General features: G+C 37.3%; 3 protein-coding genes across 4 annotated transcripts; 2 read left to right on the top strand and 1 right to left on the bottom strand.

Moving 5' to 3' along the window:
• The first annotated feature begins 119 nt into the window (after positions 1 to 119).
• On the top strand, positions 120 to 23921 carry LOC123675720 (adenylate cyclase type 10-like). Of its 2 annotated transcripts, none has more exons than XM_045611196.1 (26): positions 120 to 387; positions 442 to 678; positions 732 to 1010; positions 1071 to 1282; positions 1334 to 1397; positions 1454 to 1546; positions 1603 to 1816; positions 1868 to 2064; positions 10217 to 10457; positions 10886 to 11144; positions 11255 to 11473; positions 11551 to 11819; positions 11874 to 12026; positions 12307 to 12412; positions 12548 to 12821; positions 13504 to 13653; positions 13710 to 13921; positions 13976 to 14246; positions 14301 to 14575; positions 14628 to 14772; positions 14892 to 15073; positions 15132 to 15591; positions 18186 to 18339; positions 20649 to 20915; positions 20975 to 21113; positions 23357 to 23921. In XM_045611196.1, exons 1-26 carry the CDS (start codon positions 372 to 374, stop codon positions 23495 to 23497), a joined length of 5229 nt encoding a protein of 1742 aa, XP_045467152.1. In that variant the 5' UTR covers positions 120 to 371; the 3' UTR covers positions 23498 to 23921. The 2 variants fall into 2 exon arrangements, with proteins under 2 accessions (XP_045467152.1, XP_045467150.1); XM_045611194.1 differs by having other exon boundaries at positions 11255 to 11494.
• On the bottom strand, positions 23417 to 24819 carry LOC123675723 (zinc finger Y-chromosomal protein-like). The gene is made up of 3 exons (XM_045611201.1): positions 24613 to 24819; positions 24205 to 24561; positions 23417 to 23986 (listed from the first exon to the last, which is right to left on the bottom strand). Exons 1-3 carry the CDS (start codon positions 24723 to 24725, stop codon positions 23680 to 23682), a joined length of 777 nt encoding a protein of 258 aa, XP_045467157.1. The 5' UTR covers positions 24726 to 24819; the 3' UTR covers positions 23417 to 23679.
• A 387-nt stretch (positions 24820 to 25206) lies between these two features.
• Positions 25207 to 26802, top strand: LOC123675722 (26S proteasome non-ATPase regulatory subunit 13). The gene is made up of 6 exons (XM_045611200.1): positions 25207 to 25398; positions 25449 to 25562; positions 25626 to 25910; positions 25965 to 26310; positions 26378 to 26518; positions 26572 to 26802. Exons 1-6 carry the CDS (start codon positions 25280 to 25282, stop codon positions 26725 to 26727), a joined length of 1161 nt encoding a protein of 386 aa, XP_045467156.1. The 5' UTR covers positions 25207 to 25279; the 3' UTR covers positions 26728 to 26802.
• The last annotated feature ends 360 nt before the right edge of the window (positions 26803 to 27162 follow it).

The raw sequence follows: 27162 nt of genomic DNA, 5'->3' as shown, positions 1-27162 counted from the left end.
TAGACCTAATATCAATGTGATATTAGGTCTATATCAATTGAGTCTCATAGATAAGTAGATGTTGAGTCTATGAGAAACACTTTGTCTATGGAACTATTCAATGATAAGGATTTGAAGAAAAGCGCAAGTCGTGTGAATTCAAAATTTATAATAGTTTTTGTCCATAGCAACAAAAACAAAACATAAGGTCCAGTAATAACTATTGTTTCCAGGCATTTTTCTCTAGATTTCCCCGGTATACTTTATTTCTGAATATTTTTTATGAATCTAGTAAATTATGCTGATCCCAATGTAATTGTCATAATTTATTACAATACTATATTGTCACTGATTGAATCTATCAAATAATATACATTGGTTATTTCTAATAAATGTTTACTTCTAAAGGTAAGTTGTCATTGCAAATTGTTTATTTCAAGCAATTGATTTAAATTTATGCAGCAAATGTTGAGGATTTTATATGGGCTATAAGACAGAGACATGAGAATAAGAGAGTAGAGGAATTGAGAGCTAGGGCTACTATATATGAAGATAGAAGAAAAAGTTTAGATTCCAACTTATTCTGGGAGACTAAGACAAAAATACTAGCTTCTCTTATGCCTGATGAGGTTCTTCAAGATGTTAATGACTATTCACATAAGCATTACAACGCTTGTTTGCTTCTGGGGGACGTTTCAGGTGGAATATATTTCGAATTTCAAACAAAATATTTGAAATATTTTATTTTGAAGGGTTCACTGAATTGACTGAAAAGTACAACCAAGCCGGCAAAGGTGGTCCTTCACGTCTAACTTTAGTTCTTAATGGATATATTGGTGCCTTAGTACAAGAAATAATGTCTTTTGGCGGCGATATTTTTAAATTTTCAGGAGACGCCTTCTTGGCTCTTTGGAAATGTAAAGACGAACAACAGATCATGAGAGACTATGTCCATCAAGCATTGGACTGCGCTGTAGTTATCCAAAAAAACTATGGTTCTTTCAGAACAGACGTCGGAACGTACTTAAGAGGTTTGAATATTGTTGAGACTTTGAAGATTTTATTGGCATATTCATTCTATAAATTTACAGTAAAATTAGCTATATCAGCTGGACCTGTATTATTTACCTTGATTGGAAATGAGAAATACAGCCATTATATTGTGATTGGGAAACCTGTTGCAGATGTTAAAGATGCTGAGCACCGCACATCTCCTGGAGAAATAATAGTGGCTCCCTCTGCTTGGTACCATGTCAATAGTACTGATTACCTATCTATTGAACTTGAAGGAGCTTTCAGGAAGGCAGGAATAGAAATGATAGAAAAAATATTCATATCATAAATTCTGTTGTAGGTTTTAGGCGTGGGGCCAGGCTGGAGACATATAAAGGGTGATACCAAATATTCTATAACTTCTCGTATGTTATGATTATGTCATGGTTACACTTTATACTATATTGTTAATTTTTTGCAGATCAGTTGGAGGAAGACTTTTCCGAGGATCTGCAACTGGGCAAAATGGAATCAGAAGAAATGTTTATTCAGAAAAAAAATGTGGAATTTTCATGTAATTGATTAGTACTGGTAATTATAAACTCTCCAATAAATTCTGTTCTTTTACAGTGAGACCTGTGATGCACCAGGTCCAGGCCAGCAGAGAGAGCTTAAGAAAATTCATTCTGCCTCCTGTTATGAGCTGCATTGATCGAAATGAGCCAATTGAGTATCTCACAGAAATGAGGAGGACAGTTATCATGTTCATAAACTTGTCTTCAAAAAGGTGTACTTATGACCAGTTGGCGAACCTTGTTAACGAATGCTACATTGAGATATGCAAGTGAGTATAAGAAGGTGGTGTCCTAAGGGGTACATTGGTTTGTTTTTTCAGAAACGTTGAAATGTATAAAGGATGCGTGAACAAAGTATGCTTGTTTGATAAGGATATAATGTTTGTCATAATATTCGGATTGAGAGGTTTCAAGCATGACCTGGAGTGCCAATATGCTCTCAAATGCGCCTCAGTTACTTTTGAATTCCTTAACAATCACAAGTCTGTGAAGACTGCCTCCATAGCCTGTACCACTGGTAAGAAGAAAAAAAAATAACTGAAGTATAAAAAATTCAAGAAAATTGAGTTTTTTTGGATGATGTCTTTTTTACTCTTTCGTAAAATTGATAATACAACCGTTTTCCTCCCCGAAGCGCAAGAAAACGGATATTTTAGGTCTTGCCGAGGCTTGACCTTTCGGAGATTACCCCGCTGATTTCTTTCATGAACATCTGACTATACTTACCCCTCTTACGCGCGGAAGCTACGCCAGAGAGGAGAACTCTCCCCTCCTTACCATTTCTCCTTTGCCGGCTAGGAGTGGCGCTGTTGTCCACAGTGCCCGCGTTTCTTCAGTACCTTCTCTTAAAATGACGGCAAGGCATTACTCAGGTCAAGCCTCGGCAAGACCTAAAATATCCGTTTTCTTGCCCTTTTGAAAGAAAAACATTTTATTCAATGAACAAGAAATCTGTCCAATGATATCACATGAGAAATCACAGCATCGAGTTTGATGGATCATACTGAATTGAAGGAACTTCGTAAATTAAGTCTTTTAAATTCGCTTGGTCTTTCAACATTCTTGCAATAGTGCTTGAAAAAGTTATTTGAACCTCGCCAATTACCCTTCTCCAAGATGGAGTATATTGAAACATTATTTTGAAAATAAAAAGATGCTACTGCGGAACGGATAGACCCGGGACCCATTTAAATTCTCAAATACTTAAAAGGTTCTTTGAGCCATCCTGCTATTATTGTCCTTGTTGCTTCTCTAACTTCCCCTCTGGTTGTGATAAAAAGAGGGAAAAGATTTTTCTCTAATTCTGTGGTTATTCCGTTCATTCTTCCACATCTTGTAGAACAAAATCGTGCGAGAATATGTCAGAAACGCACAGTTTTCATGGTTATATTTTAATATTCTATGTTGGTACTCCGAACTTTCCGCCACGGCTTTATCTGTCAATTCATCAATTTGCCTTAAAGAAATCAGTTCTGCCAACCAACATTTTTCAATGCAAAAATCACTAAATTACATTTATGGAAATATTTCATTAATTTCAATGAAAATGCAATGAATTAGAGAAAATAATGTATAATACTCGTACAGAAGGCTCATTCTACCACTCGTTCATTCCAAAACTCGCCACTTCGTGGCTCGTTTTTGAATTTTGAACTCGTGGAAGAATATCAATGCCTTCTGCACTTGTATTATAAATAACTATTCTTAGCCCTCCTTCTCTGCTCAGACACTTTAATTAGGAGATTAACCCATTTGACCATGTATAAGAGTTCATCTGCCGAACTTCTTAGCTCCCAACCGGATTGGCGATACTTGGTTCGATCCGTTTTAGACCCAAACATAGGCCAGAATGTGATCGTAGAATTCGAAAGCTGGCAGTGATCTTTATCCAGGCTGATGAGTGTAAGATCATGATCATGAAAAAAACTATTCTGATCCGAGGGATGTGACTTCAATCAGTTTACTAGATCTAGGATATTCCAAATGGTTGACTTGGGCGTAAGACATGCCGAGGTCTTGAGGCCTATGGCTTTCAACATCGTTTTAATCAATGGATGCCCTGACAGTCGTTCCGCGTCCTCGGGTGAAGAGAGAGTTATCACCACAGACTTATGGACCAGGATCGTCGACAGAGCTAATTTTTTAACTCTGAACAAAAAAGACAGATATGCACAAATATCTGATGCGCTTGGTCCATTGGATCTCACACCCGACCTTTCGCACCAAGACCTCCATTGTTTCCAGGCCGAGTGATAGGTTCGTATGGTTGAATTTCTCCAAGCATCTGGTGATAGACCTGACATTAACGGAGTCAACCCCGTACCTTCCAAACGAAGGTCCTCTGATCAGGGCGGAGGAAGATCGGTTGAAAGATCGATAAGAGCGTGGGACAAATTCCTTATAATTATTGGAGCTTCTAGAGCTCTGTTTGAGGTCTGCCCTCCAGAATACCTTCTCCCAACGTGGGACTACTAGAATGAAAGTTCCTTGGGATTTGTTCAAATTTTGCAGAACTCTGGGAATTAGAGGAGGTGGTGGGAATATCCAGGCGAGCCTGAACACCCAGGGTCTGCTGAACGCGTTTATGAACACTGCTCGCGTGTCTCTCGTATGTATTGTTACATATTCTGGAACTACTCTCGATCGCAAACAAATCTATTTGAGGGATTCCCCATTTAGAAAAAATCATCGATGTCACCTCCGCTTTTATATGCCAATCGGGAAGAATCAGACCCCTTAACAGGCAATCTGCCATTGTGTTGCAATATCCGGGAAGGTAGTAGGAAAATATGGATATCCGAAATTCTTGTGTTATCGAAAGTATCTCTCTCGTTAGTTCCAAAAGAGCCTTTGATTTCGTCCCCCCTTGATTTCTCAAGTAGGCCACAACAGTTCTGTTGTCTGACTGTATCATCAGGGATTTTTCCACCAATAATTTCTTCAATTTCTTCACGGCTATAAGCACGGTGAACAATTCCTTCCTGTTGATATTCCAGGCTTTCTGAGTCTGTGTCCACGTCCCCGACATCTGCGTTTCGCTCATTTGAAAGCCCTAACCCATGTCTGTTGACAAAAACATTGTCGGCTCGGGAATGAAAATCCTTTCGGGAGTGGAAAGGTTCTGTAACCACCATCGACAATCGGCTAGAGCCTCCTTGGGACACGGAAATTTCTTTCTCGGTCGGATCTCTGGCAACCGTTTGCCCGTTGAAGCCTTCTCGTAAAGAGATGTCCCATAGGGGTAACCAGAGACGCAAAACCTAACCTGCCTATCAAGGATTTTCCCGACTCCCAGCTCCAAGTACCCTTGCTCACCAACTGGTGTAAGCTCTCTCGAATTTGTTGAGTCTTCTTGGAGGGTAAGGTCTTTCTGTTTTGTTCGGTGTCCCAAATTATACCCAAAAAACTCCACTGATTTCAGTGCCTCCAAATTGGACTCTTCTAGGTTTACTTTCCAGCCTAGGCTCTGAAAAAGATCTACTGCGTATTCCAACTGTCTCATTAGTGTTGTTGAATCTTGGTGTGCAAAAAGAAAATCGTCCAGATAAACGATTACCCGAATACACTTTGCACGAAGGATACTCGCTAACCAATTGCTTATTCGAGATAAAATCAGAGGAGCACTGGATAGACCGAATGGTAAGCATGTCATTTGAAACACACTCCTTTTGTAAGCAAAGGAGAGGTACCTGCGATGCTCTTCCTTTACTGGAATGTGGAAGTATGCTTGTGATATTGTTAATTTCCCTACATAGTCGCCTTCTTGAAGAAACCCTTGTTTTGATTCACCAGACGAAAACTCTTGGGATTTAAATACCCATTGAGACGCTGAAGATTGAAAATATGCCTCATCTTTCCGTCTTGTTTCGGGACTAAAAATAGTTGAGATAAGAATCCGGTCTTTGCCACCGATGGTTCCACCACCTGTTTATTTATTATCGTATCGATTTCTTTTGACATAGTTTCTAAACCTTTTGTGGATTTTTTTTATAAGAGCATCTGTCAACGGAACAGAAGGAGGTTTCTTTACAAAGGGGATGTAATACCCTTTTATTGCTTTCTGCTCTATGAGCACATACAAATTGTGAAAGATCATCTGAATAGTTCTTAAAGTTAGAATTGGTATCAATTAGAACCGACTTTAGGTCGTCGACAATATCAGGGTTCTTAGCGGTAAGGCCTTTCAAAGCCTCAGCTTTTTTTATAATAATATATTTCTTTTATAATATATTATAGCTAGTGCTTTTCTTTGGTTTAAAAGGCCATGGCAGATAGTGCCTAATGTAACATCAAATGTTACTAGTAGGTCTGAGGCGAAAGACCTAGTCGCTAAACTTCCCAACTGTGAATTAACTTTGAGAGCCCCAAAAACTGGCGCTGCCTGCAAGCGTTTCTGAACTTCTTTATATCTAATTTTGTTCCACGATTCTGCACCAAAACGGTGGCAGGCAATACCCTCTGCCTTTATGATTGGACTGGGCTCCGGAATGTCCGGAGCAGCTTCCTTTACATCGGGTAAAAAATCTAGACCTAGGTTATCTGTGAAACCAATATCTGTCGCTTGCCAAGTTTGGGAGCTCTCCTGATCAGAATTATAAAGTAACTCATCTTCCTCTTCGGCTGATGACTCGACCCCTGTAGATTGAATTTTTGCTAAATCATCCAGGCGAGCCAGATTGAAGCAAACATTGTATCCACCTTATTTTCAAGAAGGGTGACTCGATCAAGCCTTGGTCTCTTCACAACTTGCTCCTTTGAAGAATATCTTCGACGTTTACCATGGGAGTCTTCAGAAATTTCTTCTTCTGAACCAGTTTCTGACTTCTCACCCAACTGATCTGAAGCTTCTTGCCTGGATATAAGCAAAGGTTTCATATCTCTAACCGCCTGATTGAAGATTTCGGATTGGGCGGCCGAACCTCTTATTCGATTGGAAACAAATAGGGGACTCATAATCAGGGCCCTGCAGAAGGCCCATTCTAACATAGACACTTTTGATAAAGTGGGTTGGCAGTGCCATCTGGAGAATAGAGAGTTAAATTAGAAAGTCTGAAATGTTCAAGACTAAATAGTCCTTCTCAGCTAACCCTGAGAGAGTGGTACAGGTATTCAGCTGAACAGCCGATCGACTGCCTCAGTAAAAAAAAGTTTTTTGGCTGCGTTTGCAGGGCCTTTGAGTTGCGTTTGGGGAGCCTTTCGGCTACGTTTGTGGAGCCTTTCGGCTGCGTTTGTGGAGCCTTTCGGCTGCGTTTGTGGAGCCTTCCGGCTGCGTTTGTGGAGCCTTTCGGTTGCGTCAGCAGAGCCTTTCGGCTGCATGAGCAGAGCCTTTCGGCTGCGTTTGTGGAGCCTTTCGGCTGCATGAGCAGAGCCTGTTGGCTGCATGAGCAGAGCCTTTCGGCTGCATTTGTGGAGCCTGTCGGCTGAATGAGCAGAGCCTTTCGGCTGCGTTTGCTGAGCCTTTCGGCTGCGTCTGCGGAGCTTTTCGGTTGCGTCTTCGGAGACGGATGGTTGCGGTTTTTTTGGGGAATTTGATCTGTGTTTTCCAACTGAATATACGTCGAAAAGAGCGGAATTCTTTCATTTCACAGAAGAACTGGGTAAAATGAAAAATCATTTAGATGCACTGGCAGTACGAGCGGTAACAACCAAGGATGAGAAGGACTATCAGATCTATACGGTTCACAAGTACCGCTAGCATGAAGAAATATCGAGAGTTAACAAAGAAAGAAATACCCTACATATTGAAAATTCCGACAACAAACAAAAAGCGACATGACCCGTTAACAGAAAAGAAAGCAACAGAGAGAAGAAGAGCAAAACGCCTGAAACAACACTTAGTGCAGAAGACTTCATAGTATATTTTTGTAAATTAGGAGAAACAATTGCCAATGAAATATTGCCGAAAAATAAAACAACACAGGAATATATGGGGAAGGCAAAAATAAATAAAAAAAATTCATGTTTCTTTCATCCCACCTGGCCTGAAGAAATTGAGTTGATATAGAATATAGATGACATCTCAACCAAACTCCTGAAAGAGGTAAAGCAGGAAATTAAACTTCCCCTGGCTCAAGTTATAAACAGATGTTTGGAAGAGGGGGTATTTCCCAAAGACTTGAAGAGAGCGCGAGTTGTTCCTATATTTAAAAACGGAGATACAAATAAGCATGAGAACTATAGGCCAATATCAATATTGCCGGTATTGTCGAAGGTCATGGAGGTAGTCATGAAGAAGAGGTTGGTGGATTTCTTTGAAAAGAACAGGTTATTTTCCCAGCATCAACATGGTTACAGGAAGGGTAGATCTGTTGTGTCTGCTATTTGGGAGGTTATAAAGCTTACAACATCAGCTTGGGATGACTGTGATATGATGGAGTTGGTATGTCTTGACTTGACAAAGGGCTTTGACTCTGTCGATCATGGTGTGTTACTCGACAAATTGCACAATTATGGAGTGAGAGGAGTGGCTCATCAACTGGTTGCCTTTTACTTGTCTGATAGGGAGCAGGTAGTCACTTGGCTGGAACGCAGATCAGAATCGAGGGTTTACAGGCGAGGCGTCCCGCAGGGTTCAGTGCTTGGTCCGATCTTGTTTTTGTTGTATATCAACGACTTGATGTGTGGTATAGATACATATGGAGGCACTATTTATGCTGATGATACTTCAATAGTGGTGAGAGGGGGAAGTATCTGTGATATCCGAGAATGTGTGAGACAGGTGCTGGAGGACATTATAGATTGGTTTCAAGCTAATAAATTGAAAGTAAATGAGAGCAAAACTCAACACCTGTTGCTTTCACATTCGGTACCTGCAGCACAACCCATTAAGTTTCTCGGGGTCCATATGGAGAGTAAGCTAGGTTGGAAAACTAATACTGATGCACTGACATCAAGACTATCTGTTGTAGTGTTTTCAGTAAGAAGAATGAAAATTTGTGCTTCCATTGGCGTGGCTCGTCAGGCACATTTCTCGAATTTTTATTCGGTGGTTTACCAGAGTATCCTCTTCTGGGGAGCGTCATCTGAAGCGTTGAGGGTATTTTTGGCCAATTTTCTCTTGATTATAAATGTCTTGTGAGCCGACATTTTGACTACTTGCGAGAACTCACAATTATTTAGCCTTCAAAAAAGAGCAATAAGAGCCCTATATGACCTTGGCCCTAGAGATGGATGCAGACAAACTTTCATAGAAAAGGAGATTTTAACTGTACCTAGCATGTATATTCTGTCTTATCTCAAATATGTCCATGGAAACGTCCACCTGTTTCCCAAGAATTCGGACAGGCACTTCTACAACACACGGAACAGGGAGGTCTTGGAGACGCCTTTCAATCACCTGACATATGCTCAGAAATTTGTTGATCACTGGGGTCCTATATTCTACAATATCGTTCCAGATCTTATAAAATCCCTGGATGATAGACGATTTAGTGCAGAAGTAAAGAAAGCGCTGCTAAGGATAGCAGTGTATGAGGTGACTGAACTTTTTGAGAGAAATATTTTTTTAAATAAAATTTATGCCGATGTTTGTGAAATATGTCAATGTTCAATTTGTCATTTACACTTATATTTATTTGGTATTAGAATTGACGTTTCCTGTATGTTCATATGGTGAATAAATAAATATTATCATTTATTATTTTATTATTATTGGTTCTCCTTATGGGGTGGTGAAGAAAAAAAATTACGAATTCAACAATGTATATCACACTCTACAAAAATATCCAGTCTAGCTACGCAAATTTCCTTCCGTTTTTTTGTTTAAGTAGAAGGCTGGTTCCAGAATTGTCAAATATAACTTATTACTTTGTTTAGTTGTTATGTGAAATCATCACATGAGTTTTGTAAAAACCTGAATCATGTTTGATAAGTAATGTCCTATTAATTACATAATCATGCTCATACCTTAACACTCTACATAGAGTACAACTGGCAATATTTGTAGAAATTGTTGTACATAATTTAAAAAACTGAGTGTGATGGTTTCACATAACAACTGTCAACAAAGTTATTTGACAATTCTGGCACTAGTCTACCACTTAAATAAAAAAGCAAATTTAAATTTGCGTAGCAAGATTCGAAATTTTGTGTTTTTGTGTTATACATTGTTGAAATCGTAATTTTTTTCACCTCATAAGGAAAACCAATATAGCGTCCATAAGAAAAAAAATGGCTATCGTGTCTCTGAAACAATAGAAAACAGAAACAATCTAACGACACAATTGGAATCTCTATATTGGATAATGGTTATAAACCGAATTTCGTGAAGTTATTTCCAAAAACAAATGAGAAAAAAGAAAATCTCGATTTTCAGTTTTTTCGAAATATCTCGGGAACCATAGGAGATGTTTTGAATCTGTTTACACCAACACACATCCTCAAATAACGCAATTTTTTTTGTAATTTGAGCCACCCTGTATTTCTAACGGTTTTCTATATCCTTGTAGTGTCCCTCTAAATAATTCTAACCCTGTATATTGGAAATATGGTCTGCTCTCCATTATTTTCAAAATATGGTGTTGTTCAAATATTACTCATATGTTTTAAATAGGTGTTAATGTATTTTTGTTTTGGCACTTTCACAATATTTAAAATTCAATTCTTTGTTTTCTCCATATTATTAAGTCATTTGTGTTATAGTTATCAGTAAGAAGCTGTTTTCTCTCTAGGTAAAACCTATTGTGGTATCGTGGGACACACTCTTAGGAGAGAGTACACAGTCATGAGTCTAATGGTAAACAAGGCAGCCAGGATCATGGTCAATTACCCAGATAGAGTGGCTTGCGACAGCTCCACCTTCCAACATAGCAAGATGGAGGCGAAGTATTTCCTGCTGCAAGTGTACAAACCGCTCAAGGGCATAAGTAATCCAGGACCAATATACGAGTTTCTCGAGTTAGATACTAAAACGTGAGTTAAATCATCTTTGCTTTTGGATTGAAAATTGTGGATTCAAAAATTTTCGTTGAGAAGCATTTTGTCATTCAAAAATGTAGTTTCACAATTTCTCTGTTATGAACAATAGTGAATATGTGCGACAAACTTCAGGGCGTGATTACACATGAAAAAATAATTCAATGTTTGTGCTTCATATTCCGAGATAAGGGGTGTTGGAGTTTATTTATTGCTCTTAATCTTTCAAAAGAAAAATGGTACGCCACTGGAATATTTCAAAATAAAAATCATTTTTGAATTGCTCATTCAATTTGTGACAAAAAAAATTCTCATGTTTTCTTGTATGAGGCACCGTTAATAAAATAAAAGCCTTCATCACAATATCATCAGAAATAGCACTCTAATAGAAATAAATAATAAAAAGTTGAATGAGGGTGTTCCAGCGCTGAACAGGCAAGCGTTGCCGTGAACTTCTACCCTATCCTAGGAAGGGATGAGGAGGTCAAGCTTTACCTCGAAAATATGAAGATTTTCATAGAGAACGCGAGGAACATTACAGATAAGCTGCCTAACTACAACAGGATGATAATAATAAAGGGTTGGCCTAGACAGGGCAAGACAAGACTCCTAGAAGAGTTTTTGTTCCGAACAGATCCATCAATACCAGTGACAAGGCTTCTGCTCGATGAGAACGACGCTAAGGTGAAATATAATCGATTAATTAATTATTTACTAGTTTTTCATATTTGGAAGATAATTGATGGAAAAATATTCATGAAATTCTTTGAATTAGTAAATAGCTGGTGTTGTAGGTGGACTATGGTGCAGTGAGAAATATTCTATACTCCATGCTGGGTTTCACTGACCTCACGCCAATGGAAGAGGTACAAAAAAAACTGTTTACTTTGCTGGGTTCTTACCACGAAGAACACTTAAGTTGCCTGAATAATATTCTAAATGTGAACTTCCCAATATCAGAAGAATTCTCCAGCATGTCGGAAAAGGATAAGGAGATATCAACAGGAAAGATGGTGAAGAATTTGTGTTATTCTGTTAGTTTCTTTTCTCTTGACTTTTTTCATTTTTCATCTGATGTTTATGCTTGTAGTGCTTACCGTCTGTGTGGATAGTGGCGGTGGATAAATCCAAGTTCATAGATCAGCTGTCATGGAAGATATATCCGGCCATGATTGCATGTAGGTATATCTTTTTCATTCAGACCCTGGACGCCTTCCATGTACCAAGCCACCAGTTTAAAAGAGTGATGGCTCACAAAAATGTCCATGTACTGCAAATAACCAACATACCCAAGTTATACCACGCAGGCCTAGCCTGTCAGATTTTGAATGTTTCTGCTATATCTGCTGATCTAGAGAAGTAAGTAACATAACGTAACCTAAATCCACTCTTGACCACGTTTTCGAATTTAAGCTTAATTCAAAGCAAAAGTAATGGCAACTGCGGATGGATGGAGACAGTCTTAATCAGTTTGCTACAGTCCCACAACATATTCATCAGAAATGCCGATTTTAGTACAGTACACGAGTACGGACTGGTCGCTCCACCTCTTTATATGTTACGGAGGTAATTGGAAGTCCAAATTTTTTTACTCTTTTTATTCAATTCAGGATAATATTGAGTGATTCATGAAATATGTTTCAATCCAAATTTATATAATAAATAGATTGATTCAGAGAAAATCGAAAATCAAAAATATTTAGATATTTTATATCTTAATCAAGAAGTTGGAAATTACCTTTCGCTAATCCATCATAAGCTAGATATTTTAAAAATTTTACTTAGACAGGTACCTAATTCTTGAGTATTGAACTATTATTATTCTCTGAAATTATCAATACCATAGGATGTCACAAGATCACATAAATAAATGGAATGAGGTTATGGAGGTTAAAACTACGCAGACTGACAAAATCATCGATAGATGGAGTATCTACATTGGCACATGCAGGGTTTGTACTACTGAATCTACAGGGGAAAAATATAAGAAGGGATGTGGTAGAACATGTTTATCATTTGAAATTGAACTAAAAAATCGGGTAATTGAAATTCTTCAAATTTTTAACAATTTCCTATTCTAATTAAAGGATGAATCCTTGGAGATAACAGTGAGGGAGAAGATTCACCAGAGCTTCACTGAGAATTCCACCCTGCAAGTCTGCTTCACGAACCCAACGTGTAATTATTTACATATTGACGCCGAGCTCTCCAAGGAGGGGCACCTGATAATGACGTTCGATTCTTTGACCTATCAGGAGCAGCTACTGCTGAAAATCAGCTCGGTTCTGGGTGACAGCTTCACTAGGAGTTTACTCATTTACGTGATGCAAAGTGATTCAACTACCAGGGAGATCGCCGAAGGTAGGAACAGTGGCGTACCCAAAGGGATATATCCTCCAGGATGAATATCCGTTATAAGTCAAAACGCTCAATGATTTAATCGTACACAAATTAACCAGCGGTTATATCAAAGGACTTGATATGATCCAACTGTCATCGGCACAATCATTATTTACATACGGGCTATAAATGTCAAATTGACGAAAACCAATCGCGTAAAAATTAATGAGATTCTGAAGTAAAAAATCCGAACTACTCGAATTGAACCGGCGGCACCCCTGATAGAAATTTCTCCAATCTTCTAGGACCCTAAAGTAAATACATAAATAATATCATATTATATCTTATTATCCCCTTGTCGCAAAAAATCTTTTTGTCGGCACTTAAGATTCCGTTACTTACATTTTCACTCTCAAAGATAGGTTAGTAGGTTTAGTATATTTTGTTTTTTAGTTTGAGGTGGACGACGTGAAATTTTTCTATTATATTCTCTATTTTATTCCGTGTTCAACTTTTGATGTGTGTTGCATTATCTCAAAACTCAATATCTTATTATTAGTAAACACACGTCTCTGGAAAAATACTCAAAAGAAGGAAAATTGATGCAGGTGAATCTTCAAGTATTTCGCGTTTGAATACAACAGCTGACACTTCTATAGGTGAAAATAAATCTTCATTTCTAATAGAAATGTTGTGGTTTTAGTGGTAAAGAGCTTGTTCGAGAAAAGGGTGCTATGTTGCGCCAAGGGGGACTTCAGCGAGGGGGGAAACTACCTTCTGATCAGAGACAAAATGGTTGATCCCAGCAAAGACCTCAAGATCAAGTGTTATTGCGTAGGGATTTACATGTGTGGTGAGTCCAAAGTAGATCAGTGATGGAGCGCTCCCTTATCTTCTTTTATTTTGTAGATGATGTAAAAGATTTTCCCAAGTACGCCTCTTGCGGTTATCTACGCTTCATCTCGTCCAGATTCCGTCTGACGACATACAACCTGCTAACTGACGCTCAGAAAAAGATGTTTCATGCCAGAGCTGTCAAGTACTTGCTAAAGGAGACCAGAAAATGCACTTCCTGTGGTGGCGCTTATTTCGAACTGGAAGGATATTGTCTGATTGAAGATGTGAATCTTTAAATGAGTCTGAACATGAACTTTTACATTGTTTTTTTTTTTCAGAATAGGATTAAACCGAAGCACTCTAAGGGCATTAAGAGATCGATCTCTTCTCAAGACATTTCAGACAACTCCATCAGTATCTACGGCGGTTCGATGTATTCTGGTTACACCGAAAGATCGGAACCCACCACAATCTCGTCCTACGGCAAACGGAGCAACGTCTTAGGCAGGTCCTTCGGTTTTAGGTCGGTGGGGATGGGACCATCCCTGGGAACTTCCCTCGGCCATGCATTGGCACCCTCTCTGGAAGAGAGTGAAGATCGTTCTTTCTGTAAATTTTAGTTGACTCTTCTCTTGTCCTTCATTGAAGCACGTTTTTTTTCAGACGCCCAGTACTTTGGAATCTTGAACCCGTTGAAGGTACTCCGATACAAGGACAACTATTCCTTGACGAAGCCATTTACTAGAGCGGATTTCCAAACATGCTACTGCCATTTAATATTAGCTTTTTTCTACAATCAATTAGTGTATCATTATAGGGGCGCAGGGCAATGGCTGGACATGATTAATTCCATGATCGAGTATGCAAAAGTCTGCGTGGTAGAGAGGAACTTTGCAGAAGGGCTTAACTGCGTGAGGAATGCCTTGCACTTTTTAGCTGTGAGCCTTCTACCCATTGAAGTTCACTATCACCATTTCCCACTTTTTGCAGACATCTGGGGAGAATATAGGAGAGCCAAACTGGAGGATACCGGTCTACGAGGGTAAACTTTATATCTGGTACGGAGCCATTCTCTTGTCGCAAGATCAGCGGGAAGAGGCCCTGAAGACCCTGTACCTATCGATGACTAAACTTGGTAATCTTCCTGCATTATTATTATTTCTGATGTCAATAGGAGTGTTACCTCGGAAAGAAATGCGCTTCTACTTCCTGCTAGATTTGTCATAAAACTGAATTGAAAAAACCTGTATGCAGGTTATCCCTTCCCCATGACCAAGATCACGATTCACTTAAGGCTGTGGCTAAAGAAGCTAAAGCAGAAGCTACGCATGTACCTCTTTCCAGACAATTTTGTGAGGCATAACCTCAGCAAAGAAGACAACGAAGTTGTTGACAGTGTTTCCTGCTGTCTGAACAAAATGTTTGGCATTTTTCTAGTGAGTAAACAAGCTAGTAGCATTTCAGAACGATCACTGAGTAAACTTCCACCCTCAGTATCAGAACAATTTGAAGAGAGCGGAATTAACGGCTGTGTGGAGCCTGACCAGAGCACTTCAAGCTGGGAAGAATCTGTTCCAGGTATGTTCTGCCTTCAGCAATATGATTCTGATCGCCAACTATAAGAAGAACAAGTTTTGGGGCGTAGTTCTGGAAGTGCACGCCCTCCGTTTCTGTCACAAGAAGAAATTTGGCATCGATCCTCCGGAACTAAAGGCAATCATCAAGCTCTACAACATCATCTTTGAGACCAGACTGGCGAGGGCAGAGTTCGATGATTCTTTACAGATTGGGTACATTTTATCCAGGTTGACGATTGCTGTGAACGACATCATGTCTACCATCAGGGTATTCTCAAGGATCATGTTGATGCTCCTTGTCAAGCTTTATCTTCCAGAATGTATAACGATTATGCAGGAAATGTGCTACCAAATGGAGGAGTCGGACGATCCCCAAGGTACATTTATGATTTCCTAAAAGCGGTACCATGATGCAATAGCTGTAATACACTTCTCCAAAAAAGTATCGCATCATCAGTACTTTATGGTTTTAATAAATTCGTATAATTTCTTCATATTTGAAATAAATAATCTAGTCATCAGTACACGAAAAATAAGTCAAGTTTAACCAGGGCACATATACAAGGTGATTCACCATTATGACTGAAACTAATTATATTTTGTGCTGAAAATTTGCATGTCAGAGTTTGAGACAATGATCTATCGCCCTAAAATATTTTCAGACCCCTACAACTTCCGGTTATAACGGAAACAGACTATTGTTTCCGTATTTCGAATGGCATACCAAGTATATATTATTGCAACATTAGTAGCATGTTTCAGCAATATACCTAATTTGGATAAAAAGTCAACGGTTCATGAGTTATAATGATATTCTTATCTTATGACTAAAATGGTGGCGACGAGGTATCACATTTTTTTAAATATATTTGCATCAAAGGTTTTTGCGAAAAACACTTTTTCATTTTGTATGCCAATAAGTATTATTATTAGACTGTTTGCGGTTTGGACAAAAAATGTATACGGTGTTTATGAGAAGATCAGAACTATGGACAACAATGCATCAAAACTCCAGATTTTCAAATTGCAACCAATATTATGTATTCTTTCACTCAATTATACGTTAGAAAAGAGGGGGATTACTTAAGCAAACCGTAAAAAAAAATCTTAAGATTTCCGGGGATGAACTTGAAATATGGAAAAACCGCAAAGAGTGGAGTAGGCTCAAACTTCCGGAAAACACAAAAGTTTGAGTAGTAAAAGCAAGGAGAGTGTTCCAAACTTAGGAATGAGACAAATGATGTTTGTATCAACTAACGGAGGCCACAATATATCAGGTGTGTGAATAAGTCTTTCCCGTTTTTTGTAAAAGATGGCGCCACCAATACTGTGCGAGTATTTAATGGTTACATATGTCATAATCAAAGCTTATTCATCTGTCAACAATTCCACACTAACACATTAGTTGAAATTTTTTCGCATCATAAATTTTTGAAATCGTGAAAATGTCGAAATTTGAGCCGAGTCGACGTCATTTGCGGGAAGTTTCACTTTATTGGTTCAATTTGAAGAAATCTGCTGCCGAGGCGCATCGGTTGCTTCAGGAAGCTTATGGAGAAGGTTGTGTCGATGATTCAAGTGTTCGCGGATGGTTTCGACGCTTCAAAAGTGGCGATTTCGACGTGGAAGGCAAGGAGCGTTCCGGGCGGCCGCAAATCTTTGAAGATCAAGAATTGGCGACTTTGCTTGATGAAGATTCGTGTCAAACGCAAGAAGAACTTGCTGAAGCATTGGGAGTTGACCGAACAACCATTTCCAAGCGTTTGAAAGCCATGGGAATGATCCAAAAGCAAGGAAATTGGGTGCCGTACGAACTGAAGCTGAGAGACGTCGAACGGCGTTTTTTCACTTGCGAACAGCTGCTTCAGCGACATAAAATAAAGGGTTTTCTGCATCGTATCGTGACTGGCGATGAAAAGTGGATCCGTTACGATAATCAGAAGCGAAGAAAATCATGGGGACTACCCGGCCATGCATCATCATCGACGGCCAAGCCAAATATTCATGGCGCCAAGCTCATGCTCTGTAAATGGTGGGACCAGCTAGGTGTGGTTTACTATGAGCTTCTGAAACCGAATGAAAGGATCACAGGCGAGGTCTATCGACGACAATTGATGCGTTTGAGCCGCGCACTACGAGAAAAACGGCCACAATACTCCGACAGGCACGACAAAGTTATTTTGCAACATGACAATGCTCGCCCACATGTTGCACAGCCGGTGAAAACATACTTAGAAACGCTCAAATGGGAAGTCCTACCCCACCCGCCGTATAGTCCAGACATTGCTCCGTCTGATTACCATCTCTTCAGATTGGTGACGCATGGCCTGGCTGACCAGCACTTCCATTCCTACGAGGAAGCCAAAAAATGGGTGGATGACTGGATAGAGGCCAAACCGGTCGAATTTTTTCGCAACTGGATTCGTATGTTGCCAGAAAGATGGGGAAAAGTTGTAGCTAGCGATGGCCAATACTTTCAATAATTCATTTGTAACCATTTTTTCACAATAAAGTCTCAAAATTTGAAAAAAAACGGGAAAGACTTATTCACACACCTTATAATTTTGATTTGTTCTACATGTTGAACCAATCAATACGAACATTGCATTGATTGACAGCCAAATTTCTTCATCATTTCCTTTTAGGTCACATGACAAGGGGTCAACCCTTCTCTATTTGTTTTTGAAGACAATGCTCTACTCTGCACGAACGACCAATCTACGCATTATTAGATCTTGGATCGTCACTTGAAGAAAACGCATCAACTTCCGTCGAAATTTTTAATTTTCATGTATTTGTTAAGAGGACTCTGAATATGATTAATCATCGTATACAATCTCTCTAATTTTTGACGAATTGGAACAGTTAACACCAAATTTGTATATTTAACCGTTCACCGTTTTGTTTACCTTTAGGTACCTACTCTCTATGCATGGCATGGAGGTCACTTAACATAGCAAATTTCTTTCAGCAAAATCCGAATTTTACGCTTGCGCCCTACTTTTTCACGTAGAGACTGGCTACAATTATGTTCCTATCAAGGATATCGATAAATTCTACAGAGGAGAATTCGCACTGTCTTCCCGTCTGCCGCAAAGGAGGTTCTTGATGTTGCTTAGAACATGGTAAGTTTCCGAGAGAAATATTATTTTATATGAACTTACCGAATCTGTCAATTCAGATTTAATCTTTCTTAATAAATCGAATATTCTATTATTTAAATTTGGTCAACTATTTCTCAAAGAAACCTCCCAAATTCTCAATAAATATATATATATATATATATATATATATATATATATATATATATATATATATATATATATATATATATATATATATATATATATATATATATATATATATATATATATATATATATATATATTTTATCGAAATAGGTAGAAAGGTCTTGGATTAGTAGGTAAATACAACAATGCGAGAAACATAGAAGGGAGTTGAAGGCAAATCTCAAAAGGATAGATGGAATGTGGCAACAGAATAAAGAAAATTCAAAGATTTCCACTTCTAACTTTGCTCGTAGAGTAAGCCTATTTTGAAATATTCGATGTCAAATCTAGAACCTGCCCATAGCGTCGAGTCCAAGACGCTGCGAGACAAGGACAAGACTCTATGTTAAAAGATTTTCTTTCTTTTCTTCTTCTTCATTATCTATCCATTGACCTCTATCCAAAACAGGACCCCAAAGGAAATGGAAAAATGTTTTGAGTAATAGTTAGGGTAGACCCCAAAGGAAATGGGAAAATGTTTTGAATAATAGTTAGGTGAGATATTTTCAGACAATTCTGAAGGTGTGCCCTCTCTAAGAGAATTGGAGTATTTCATACTGGGATCATTTATAGAATCATCAATTTGGCACTCAATGATCCCTGCAATATACAATATACTCAACCTCCAAAAGCATGATGAATCTGTCGTAGAACGCTCCGGTTCATAACCCAGGCGGTTATGATGTTCTGAGAGAGACGCAGTCCATCTCTCGGGCAAGCAAAGAAACACTACACTACACTTACACACTTCCCTGCCAGGTATGATGATGTTGAGCAGGGTAGAGGGACTCGCCACAGTGCTCTGTGTAACGTGGTCCCGGCTTTTTCACCTTACGTCAGGCTCACCACTTTGGCAAGGCGTTCACAGCCAATTTTGAAGATGCGTCCTTTCTCTGAGAATCGCGATTTTTCATGCCGGGATCACTGAGGGTATAAACAGTTTGACACCTTCTGAAAAATAAATCTCAGGCGGTTCCGATTTTCCTGTAAGATGCGCATTCTTTCGGGCAAGCAAAGATGAGTCACTAAAATAGATTCGATTAATACTATAAATGGACCATAGACCTAATATCAATTGTGACATTAGGTCTATGAAATGGACCCTATTCATCTTATATACAGGGTGTTTCCAAATTAGACGTGAACCTTGAAGGAGGTGTAATTATCATTTTCTGTCGATTGAGCCATATTAACGCTGTGTCCTGCGTGAGCGAACTATCGCGAGCGATGCGAGCAACGCGACCAAAGCGAATTTATCAAACCTTGGAATATAATAGCGCTGTCCTACGTGCAGTCGTATCGGTCGTAAAACTGTTTGACGCGAATTTCGCGCGATGTCCGCGATCGAATTATTTGATATTTCTGCGCGAAATGCGCGCGACTGATCTTCCGCAATGCACAATCCCAACCCCAACCATCTATTTGTCTCGCCGTGTCGTGTTTGTAGATTTCAAAGTAGGACACTGAAAGTCGCGCTGCTCGCATCACTCGCGTAGTACATAAAATTCGCGTCGCTCGTGTAGTAACATTAGTCGCTCACGTAGGACATAGGGTTATTGATAATCGAAAATCAACAGTTTCCAAGATATTTGAATTCATGTGGTTCTCACCTTACTTCATTCTTCGTCAATTTTTTTCTACGTTGACCAAGTTTTTTGAATTTTTGATTATTTTCATAAGAAAAGAATATGAAAACAGCAAAAATATGCTGTATTAGATGTTGAATAAGAATTAGTATCATTTGAAAGTCGGTATATGAAGCAAAGAATATTAAATTTCTAATATACATTTGCCTGAAACTTTTGAATTCCTTAATTTATGTATGACAAAATTAAAAAAACTTGCCAAATTCCTTCTTCATTTTCTAAAAAAGGTTTCGTTAGAAAACAGGCACTAGTTTTGTTTCGGCAAATTTCGATTTTAAAGGGGAAAGAAGCAAAGAAAGAAAAGTAATGAATTAAATATTTCTTATTGCAATTAAACTCAAAATTTCAGTAGAAAATGTAGATATTCATAAATTATGTTGAAATAACCTCCACCTTTTCTTATACAAGCACGTACACTTCTTCCTGTCATTCAGTCTGTTATTTGCACGGTTTTTTTCATTTTGTAAGCTGATTTTTCAACATACACCTTCATGGCAGGTTTTGCCGTACAGGCCAATGGGAGCGAGCGAAGATTGTAAGCAATCAGCTTTTGAGTGTGAAGCCCAATAAGGATCTAATAGAGATGACTATTCATATAAGTTCCTGCCTGCAAATGCTCTATGAAGCTGAGTACGAGCTGCTGAAGTTGGTACATATGATCAACAAGAGGAATATCTATGGCCAGTCCAAAACTAAAGCCAAGCTGGCAGAATACTGGAAGTACATGGAGAGTCGCATGGACGTGGTGCCGCTGATCAAGTCAAGGTCCTATGGTCCTAATATATTTTCTTCAAATTTTTCAGAGATTATATTTTCCATTACAGAATGTACATGCTTAAGGCTTTTCAGGCTGTCATCTTCGAAAATGAAAGTAAAGTACAGAGGAATTTGAGAAAGGCTAGAAAATTTGCTGTGAAGCAGGAAAATTTACTACAACAGAAGCTCCTTAATTTTTTGGAAACGGTAAATGATATCCGTATTTTGGATTATAGTTGTCTTGGAATCAGGTCAAAAACCTGCAGGTCAAGCTGGAAAATATTTTTCTCTATTTCAGTATCGTAATGAGTTCATTAAAGTTCTAAAAACAGTGCTGTAATGAACTCATTACAGCATCGTTTTCAGTAATATTTTTCGTTTTCGTTTTGTGGTTGTCTCTATTGCCTTTCAATCCTATCAAATTTCAACAAAAGTTCATAATTGTCAACATAATTCATTATTCGCAATTTCTCTTGATTCTGGTGGTGTTAACTCGATTTCGTCAGACATAATTCATGAATTTAATGCGTAATTAAATTATGTAAAAATTCGAAACGTACGATTCAAATCTGCCAATTTTCGTAACAGTCACACCAACTGTCAAGATACAATACAAAAGTCACTAGGATATAAAATCCGAATTTTTCATTGAATTTCGACAATATTTCACAAAGCTTGACTGAAATAGAGAAAATATCGCCTAATACTCGTTGCAGAAGGCAATTCCAACACTCTTGCCTTCGAAAACTCGCTCATTCGTCGCTCGTTTTCGAATTTCGCGTTCGTGTTGGAATAGGAGCCCATTCTGCAACTTATTTTAGAATATACCATTTCGTTATCGACATTTTTATAGGATATTCAGGGTTCCTCTGAGATGCCAATGCTAAGCTATCGACCTCGTGGGTCTAATGCTAACTAGGGAAGGGGAATTTTTTTTTTCGAATTTTGACGAGGCGCTCTCCAACCAATTTCGAATTTGCGCCCGTCTTTGAGGATTGCAATATTTTATCCCGAGATCATTAATAGAATCATCAGTTCGGTACTCAGTGACCTCTGCCAAACTCACCTTCCATCTCCATAGTGGAGTTAAATTAAGATGCACAGAATCCCTAGTATGTTTAATGATTCGATTTTGTTTCAGATTTTTTGAGATATTCCACCTGTTGCTTTGGTGTTCTGCTTACCAGAGTTCTGTAAGGTGGCGCTCTTTAGAATTGTTCGAATTCCCGCTATCTGTCTGGCGCCGTGTAAATATGAGGTAATGATTTGAGACACTGCAAACTTTCACAATAAATAACAATTCAGTTCATATCGAATTTTTAATGAAAGGAATGGAATATAATGACAGACGGCTATTGGCCTATTCAGAGTATAGAAGATTGTTACCAGCATAAAATTTAAAATATTATCTATACCCAAAGGACACGAGAATCAAGAATCGCGAGAAATGTCAAATATAAACGCTGTATGCGCCATCTGAAACAGTCACGATCTCTCGAAATCAAATAGGTATAAATCTGAAAAATCTCCCGTTTCGTTTGAAAGTTTTACGGGTAAGAGTAGACACACCAGGTTTTCTATGCATCTTAACTAAGACAGCGGGAATTCGAACAATTTTGAACTGCGCCATCTTACAGAACTCTTGTAAACAAAACAGCAAATCAACAGGTGGAATATCTCAAAAAATCTGAAACAACATCGAATCAGTACACACACCAGGGATTCATCTATGCATCTTAAGTATGGTCATTGTTGTCCTTAAACAATGGTATGGTGATTGGTCAAAGATTAGGGATTAATCTTTGGTGATTGGTAACTGTCGTAACGTAGTGGGGGTATATCCGAACGGCGCCGATTTAGAGAGATGCGCAGCCAAAGACGCCATCTCTCGGGCAAGCACAGTGTCGCTACAGACTTCTTTTCTGATTTTGGTCTATAACTTGAAAACTACGCGTCAACCGGAAAAACTTTCCCATCAACTTTACCACTTAGTGGTATATCTCCATATCTAATATATCTATATGTCCAAAAATTTGTTTTCATACGCTAAAATTCACATTCTTCAACATGTTCAAAACCTATTATTTTGAAAAGTCGTGTGATCAGTGATTTTCCCTGAAATTTGATGCTCTTAACATAGTTTTCAAGTTATAGGTGAAAAACCAAAAAGTAGGAAAAATTGTTTTTTTCTCCACCCAAAATTAACACAAGAGTCACTCAGCATTAGTATCCCAGAGTATCTATGAGTATCTTATAAAAATTCCATTAACTACAAATTACTTTCCACCAATCCACCTCAAACTATAAAGGTGCCTATATATGGACATGTTGAGCCTTGAATTGCATTCAGGAAATATGCTTAAATGTTTACTCAAACTTTTATTGTATATTCTTTCTCCAGGAAGATTATTTCTATAGATTTTTTTTGGAATAATTATGATTGTTTTCAGTTTTGGCAAGATAAAACTCCTGAGGAAAATGTTGAAGCATGGATCAAACATACAGAACCAGACAATTATATGGAATATAATCAACTTCATCATGCAGATAACATTATGTGTTTTCCATTTGAACCTCCCTTATATTATTGATCAACATAAAACTTTTATTGCATATATGAATTTGTACTCTACAATTTAAAGATTGATTGTATATAGTAATAAAGTCCACATAACAAATAAAATATATCTTTCTGGCATAATAACAAAAAACAATAAAAAAAACTACTTCAATCAAATAACAATAAACAATATGAAAAACAACTGACCTATCTTCAAGAATGTTTTCTTTGAATATGCCTTCTCAAATTACAGGCAAAAGTTGCTCTGTAATGGCAAAACTTGCATGGAAAAATCTTGATCTCTTTGTGGTCCTCACTGAAATGCAAATCAAATAAATCTCTCCTCAAAGTTTTGAAACTGCAGCGGGTACATTCATAATGTTTTTTCTTTGGAGTGTGGATGGCTTGCATGTGTCTACGATAAGAGTCTATACGGGTTCCTACATAACTGCAAAATTTGCAAGAAAATATGTTCTCTAAGGTGTGCAATGAATTCAAGTGAGTCTGAAGGTTTTCTTTCCTGGAAAAGGACAAAATTGTTCATAATTTGAAAATCGACAATGAAGCAGTGAGGCTCTGAATATTAAAAAAAAAATTATTCACACAATAATTATACATTAAAACGATTCAATGGACCTTCAGTAATTTTTTACACCCAGATTTTATATAGATTGAATAAAAATAGTTTAAAAATAAATAAATAAATATCTCGACTATCAATTTGGGATCAAAACAAACCTATTAGTAGTGAAATCACAATAGATACAGTTATGCATCTGTACAGCTTGGATGTATCTTTTGAATTTTAGATGTTCTATTCGAATATGACGGTTTAAATTACTACGATCTTTATATTTTCTTCCACAGAACTGGCAGAGTTCAACTTTTCCCAGATGTAGCGAATTTTGATGCTGTTTTAAGTTACCTCCGTATTTCGTTTTGAAGGTACAATATTGACAAAAATACATTATGGATTTCGAAACTTTCTCGTCTTCTGATGATGAAGTAGAGTTAAGATCATTTATGACATAATCTGGATCAGATGATTTTTCTTCTAATTTTATAGTTTTAACATGATAAGTATAATCATCCGGTCTGAAATGAAAAATTTAGAATGAAATTGACTCCCTCAAAGTATATTTTCACAATTGCAATTCTCTCAAATCCTTTTGATCTATCGTAATTTCCTCCTCTTTAATTGAAATATCCAATTTCGCTTCGTTATCAACTTCCATTTTCAAGTAAAATTGGATCGTCATTTACTTCTCAAAGCATTATAATCCATTATCTGCTTTTTTTTGCCGATATTTTTTCCAAACGAATTTTTTTGAATTTGAATGTCTGGTGATTTGAACAATTGAGAAACCATAGAACATTATAATTAGTATAGTTGAACTACAACAAGTATTTCTTTTTATTTTTTCGAGTGCAAGTTGTTATTATTAAATCATAAATCTCCACAGCCATACTATCATTTAAAAATGTTTCAAACTACAATGTAGAAAGACTAGAATCGTTAGATCACAATAAACTAGACGAGAAATCTATCAATTAATTCTTACATTGTATATTAATTCTTAAAAAAAAGGATAAGGTAGTATGCATTGTCTGAAATTGAAGATCTCATCTTTGTACAATAGTAGTATCAACCTAATTTTTCAATTTTCCACCCATTTTCTTTTCTAATTGAAATCATGACAAGAATGTTTTTTAATGGTATATATATATATGTCCAACGAGAAATGACATTTATGTGAACAGTCATTTCGTATTCATATTAGTCGATCGGTAACTCCATAAATATAAATTAATAATGGCTGCAGCAGTCCATCAATCTACAAATGTTAATGATTTTCTTTCGAAAAAACAGAAAGAAAGTCCGAAAGATATTGCAGCAGACTGGGCTGAAATCGAAGAGCTACATAACAAAAAGTACCATTTGGTTTTTTGGTTCAACTTTTTATTCACACAATTATTTTCAGATTATGGCATCAATTGACTCTCAAATTGATGAGATTCATCAAAAAACCGGAACTTCAACAAGGAAATAACTTAATTCAGTTGTATTCCAATTTTATTTCCACTTTCGAAAACAAGTAAGTCATGATTTAAAACATAACCTCAATATTATGTTTATTTATTTTATGATTGTTTTTCAGGATAAACCCCTTGTCTTTGGTAGAAATCATAGCTATTGCAATCGAACAGATTAAGGATCCTCTGGAGGCAGTTGCATTCTTAGAAAAAACTGAGCCCAAAGTCAAAATAAATCCAGATGCACAAAATTTATGTAAGGTACTGATTGGACAGATTCAATTGGAAAAATTGAACAATTTAGAAGCTACAAAGAAAATAATAGAAGAAGTAGAAGCCACTCTAGATAACGCCGACGGCGTTACACCAGTTCATGGCAGGTTCTATTTATTGGCTTCACAGTATTATAGGTATGCAATGATATTAATATGATTATTTAAAATGATAATTTTGAAATTTTATAGGATTCAAGGAGATCATGCTCAATATTATAGGACTGCTCTTCGCTACTTAGGATGTATTGATTTAGACACTTTAACAACTGAGATTAAACATCAACATGCCTTTTTCTTAGGATTAGCAGCTCTTCTTGGAGAAGGTGTTTACAATTTGGGTGAGCTCCTGGCTCATCCTATATTAGATTCATTGAAAGGCACTGAAAATGTTTGGATTGTTGAGTTACTTTTTGCCTTCAATTCAGGGGACATTAATAAATTTGAGGCAATGAAACCTCAGTGGTCAACCATTGCTGATTTGGCTGCACAGGAACTATTCTTGAGGCAAAAGATATCACTATTGTGTTTGATGGAGGTAATTAATTTTTTCTTCATTTCTGAATCCGAAGTATCAAATCTCTCATATTAAAATCTATTAACAGATGACATTCAAAAGACCTTCTCACAATCGTCAGTTGACTTTTGAAGAGATTTCGAAAGAAACTAAATTGCCACTGAATGAAATTGAGCTGTTGGTTATGAAGGCACTCTCTCAAAAGTTGGTCAAGGGTGCGATAGATCAGGTGCGTTACCATTAGATACTTACAGATAATATTCTTAACAAATTATATTTCAGGTTGCAAATACAGTAAATATGACTTGGGTACAACCACGAGTTCTTGATAGAAAACAGATCACAACAATGGTCGATAAATTAAATGAATGGTGTAAACATGTCAATACAATGGAGAATCTGTTGGAAGAAAAAGCGAGTGAAATTCTTACTTTATAATGTACAAGGAGTTGTATTGTGTTAATGATTTTCTTTAGCTTAAAAATTTATAATAAATTAATTTTTACCATCTAATTTTCTAGTTCATTAATTATCTGCATTTATTGTTTCAAAATTAGAAACAGTTTGATTATGTAGAATCAAAATATTAATATTGAAATGTGTGATCGATCACTAGTTCTGAAATATTTAGAAACACTGGTGTGTCCACCATATCAAAATTCATGACATGAACTCGGGATTGCCGATACTTTTCTTTCTTTTATTCTGTAGGTGATACTATAAAATGAAGTAGCCATGTTTCCATGGGAACAAAAGCAACACACATGTCATGAACAATATATATATATATATATATATATATATATAGTTTCTAAAGTTTAGAGCCTTTTAAATAGGAACTGTTACTATAAATGCTTTCTAGTCACCGTTCGG

This window comes from Harmonia axyridis, chromosome 3 (genome assembly GCF_914767665.1).
Source record: "Harmonia axyridis chromosome 3, icHarAxyr1.1, whole genome shotgun sequence".
NCBI classification, from domain to species: domain Eukaryota; kingdom Metazoa; phylum Arthropoda; class Insecta; order Coleoptera; family Coccinellidae; genus Harmonia; species Harmonia axyridis.
Note: the sequence above shows the minus strand (reverse complement) of the source record. Positions and strands in the feature narration are given on the sequence as shown.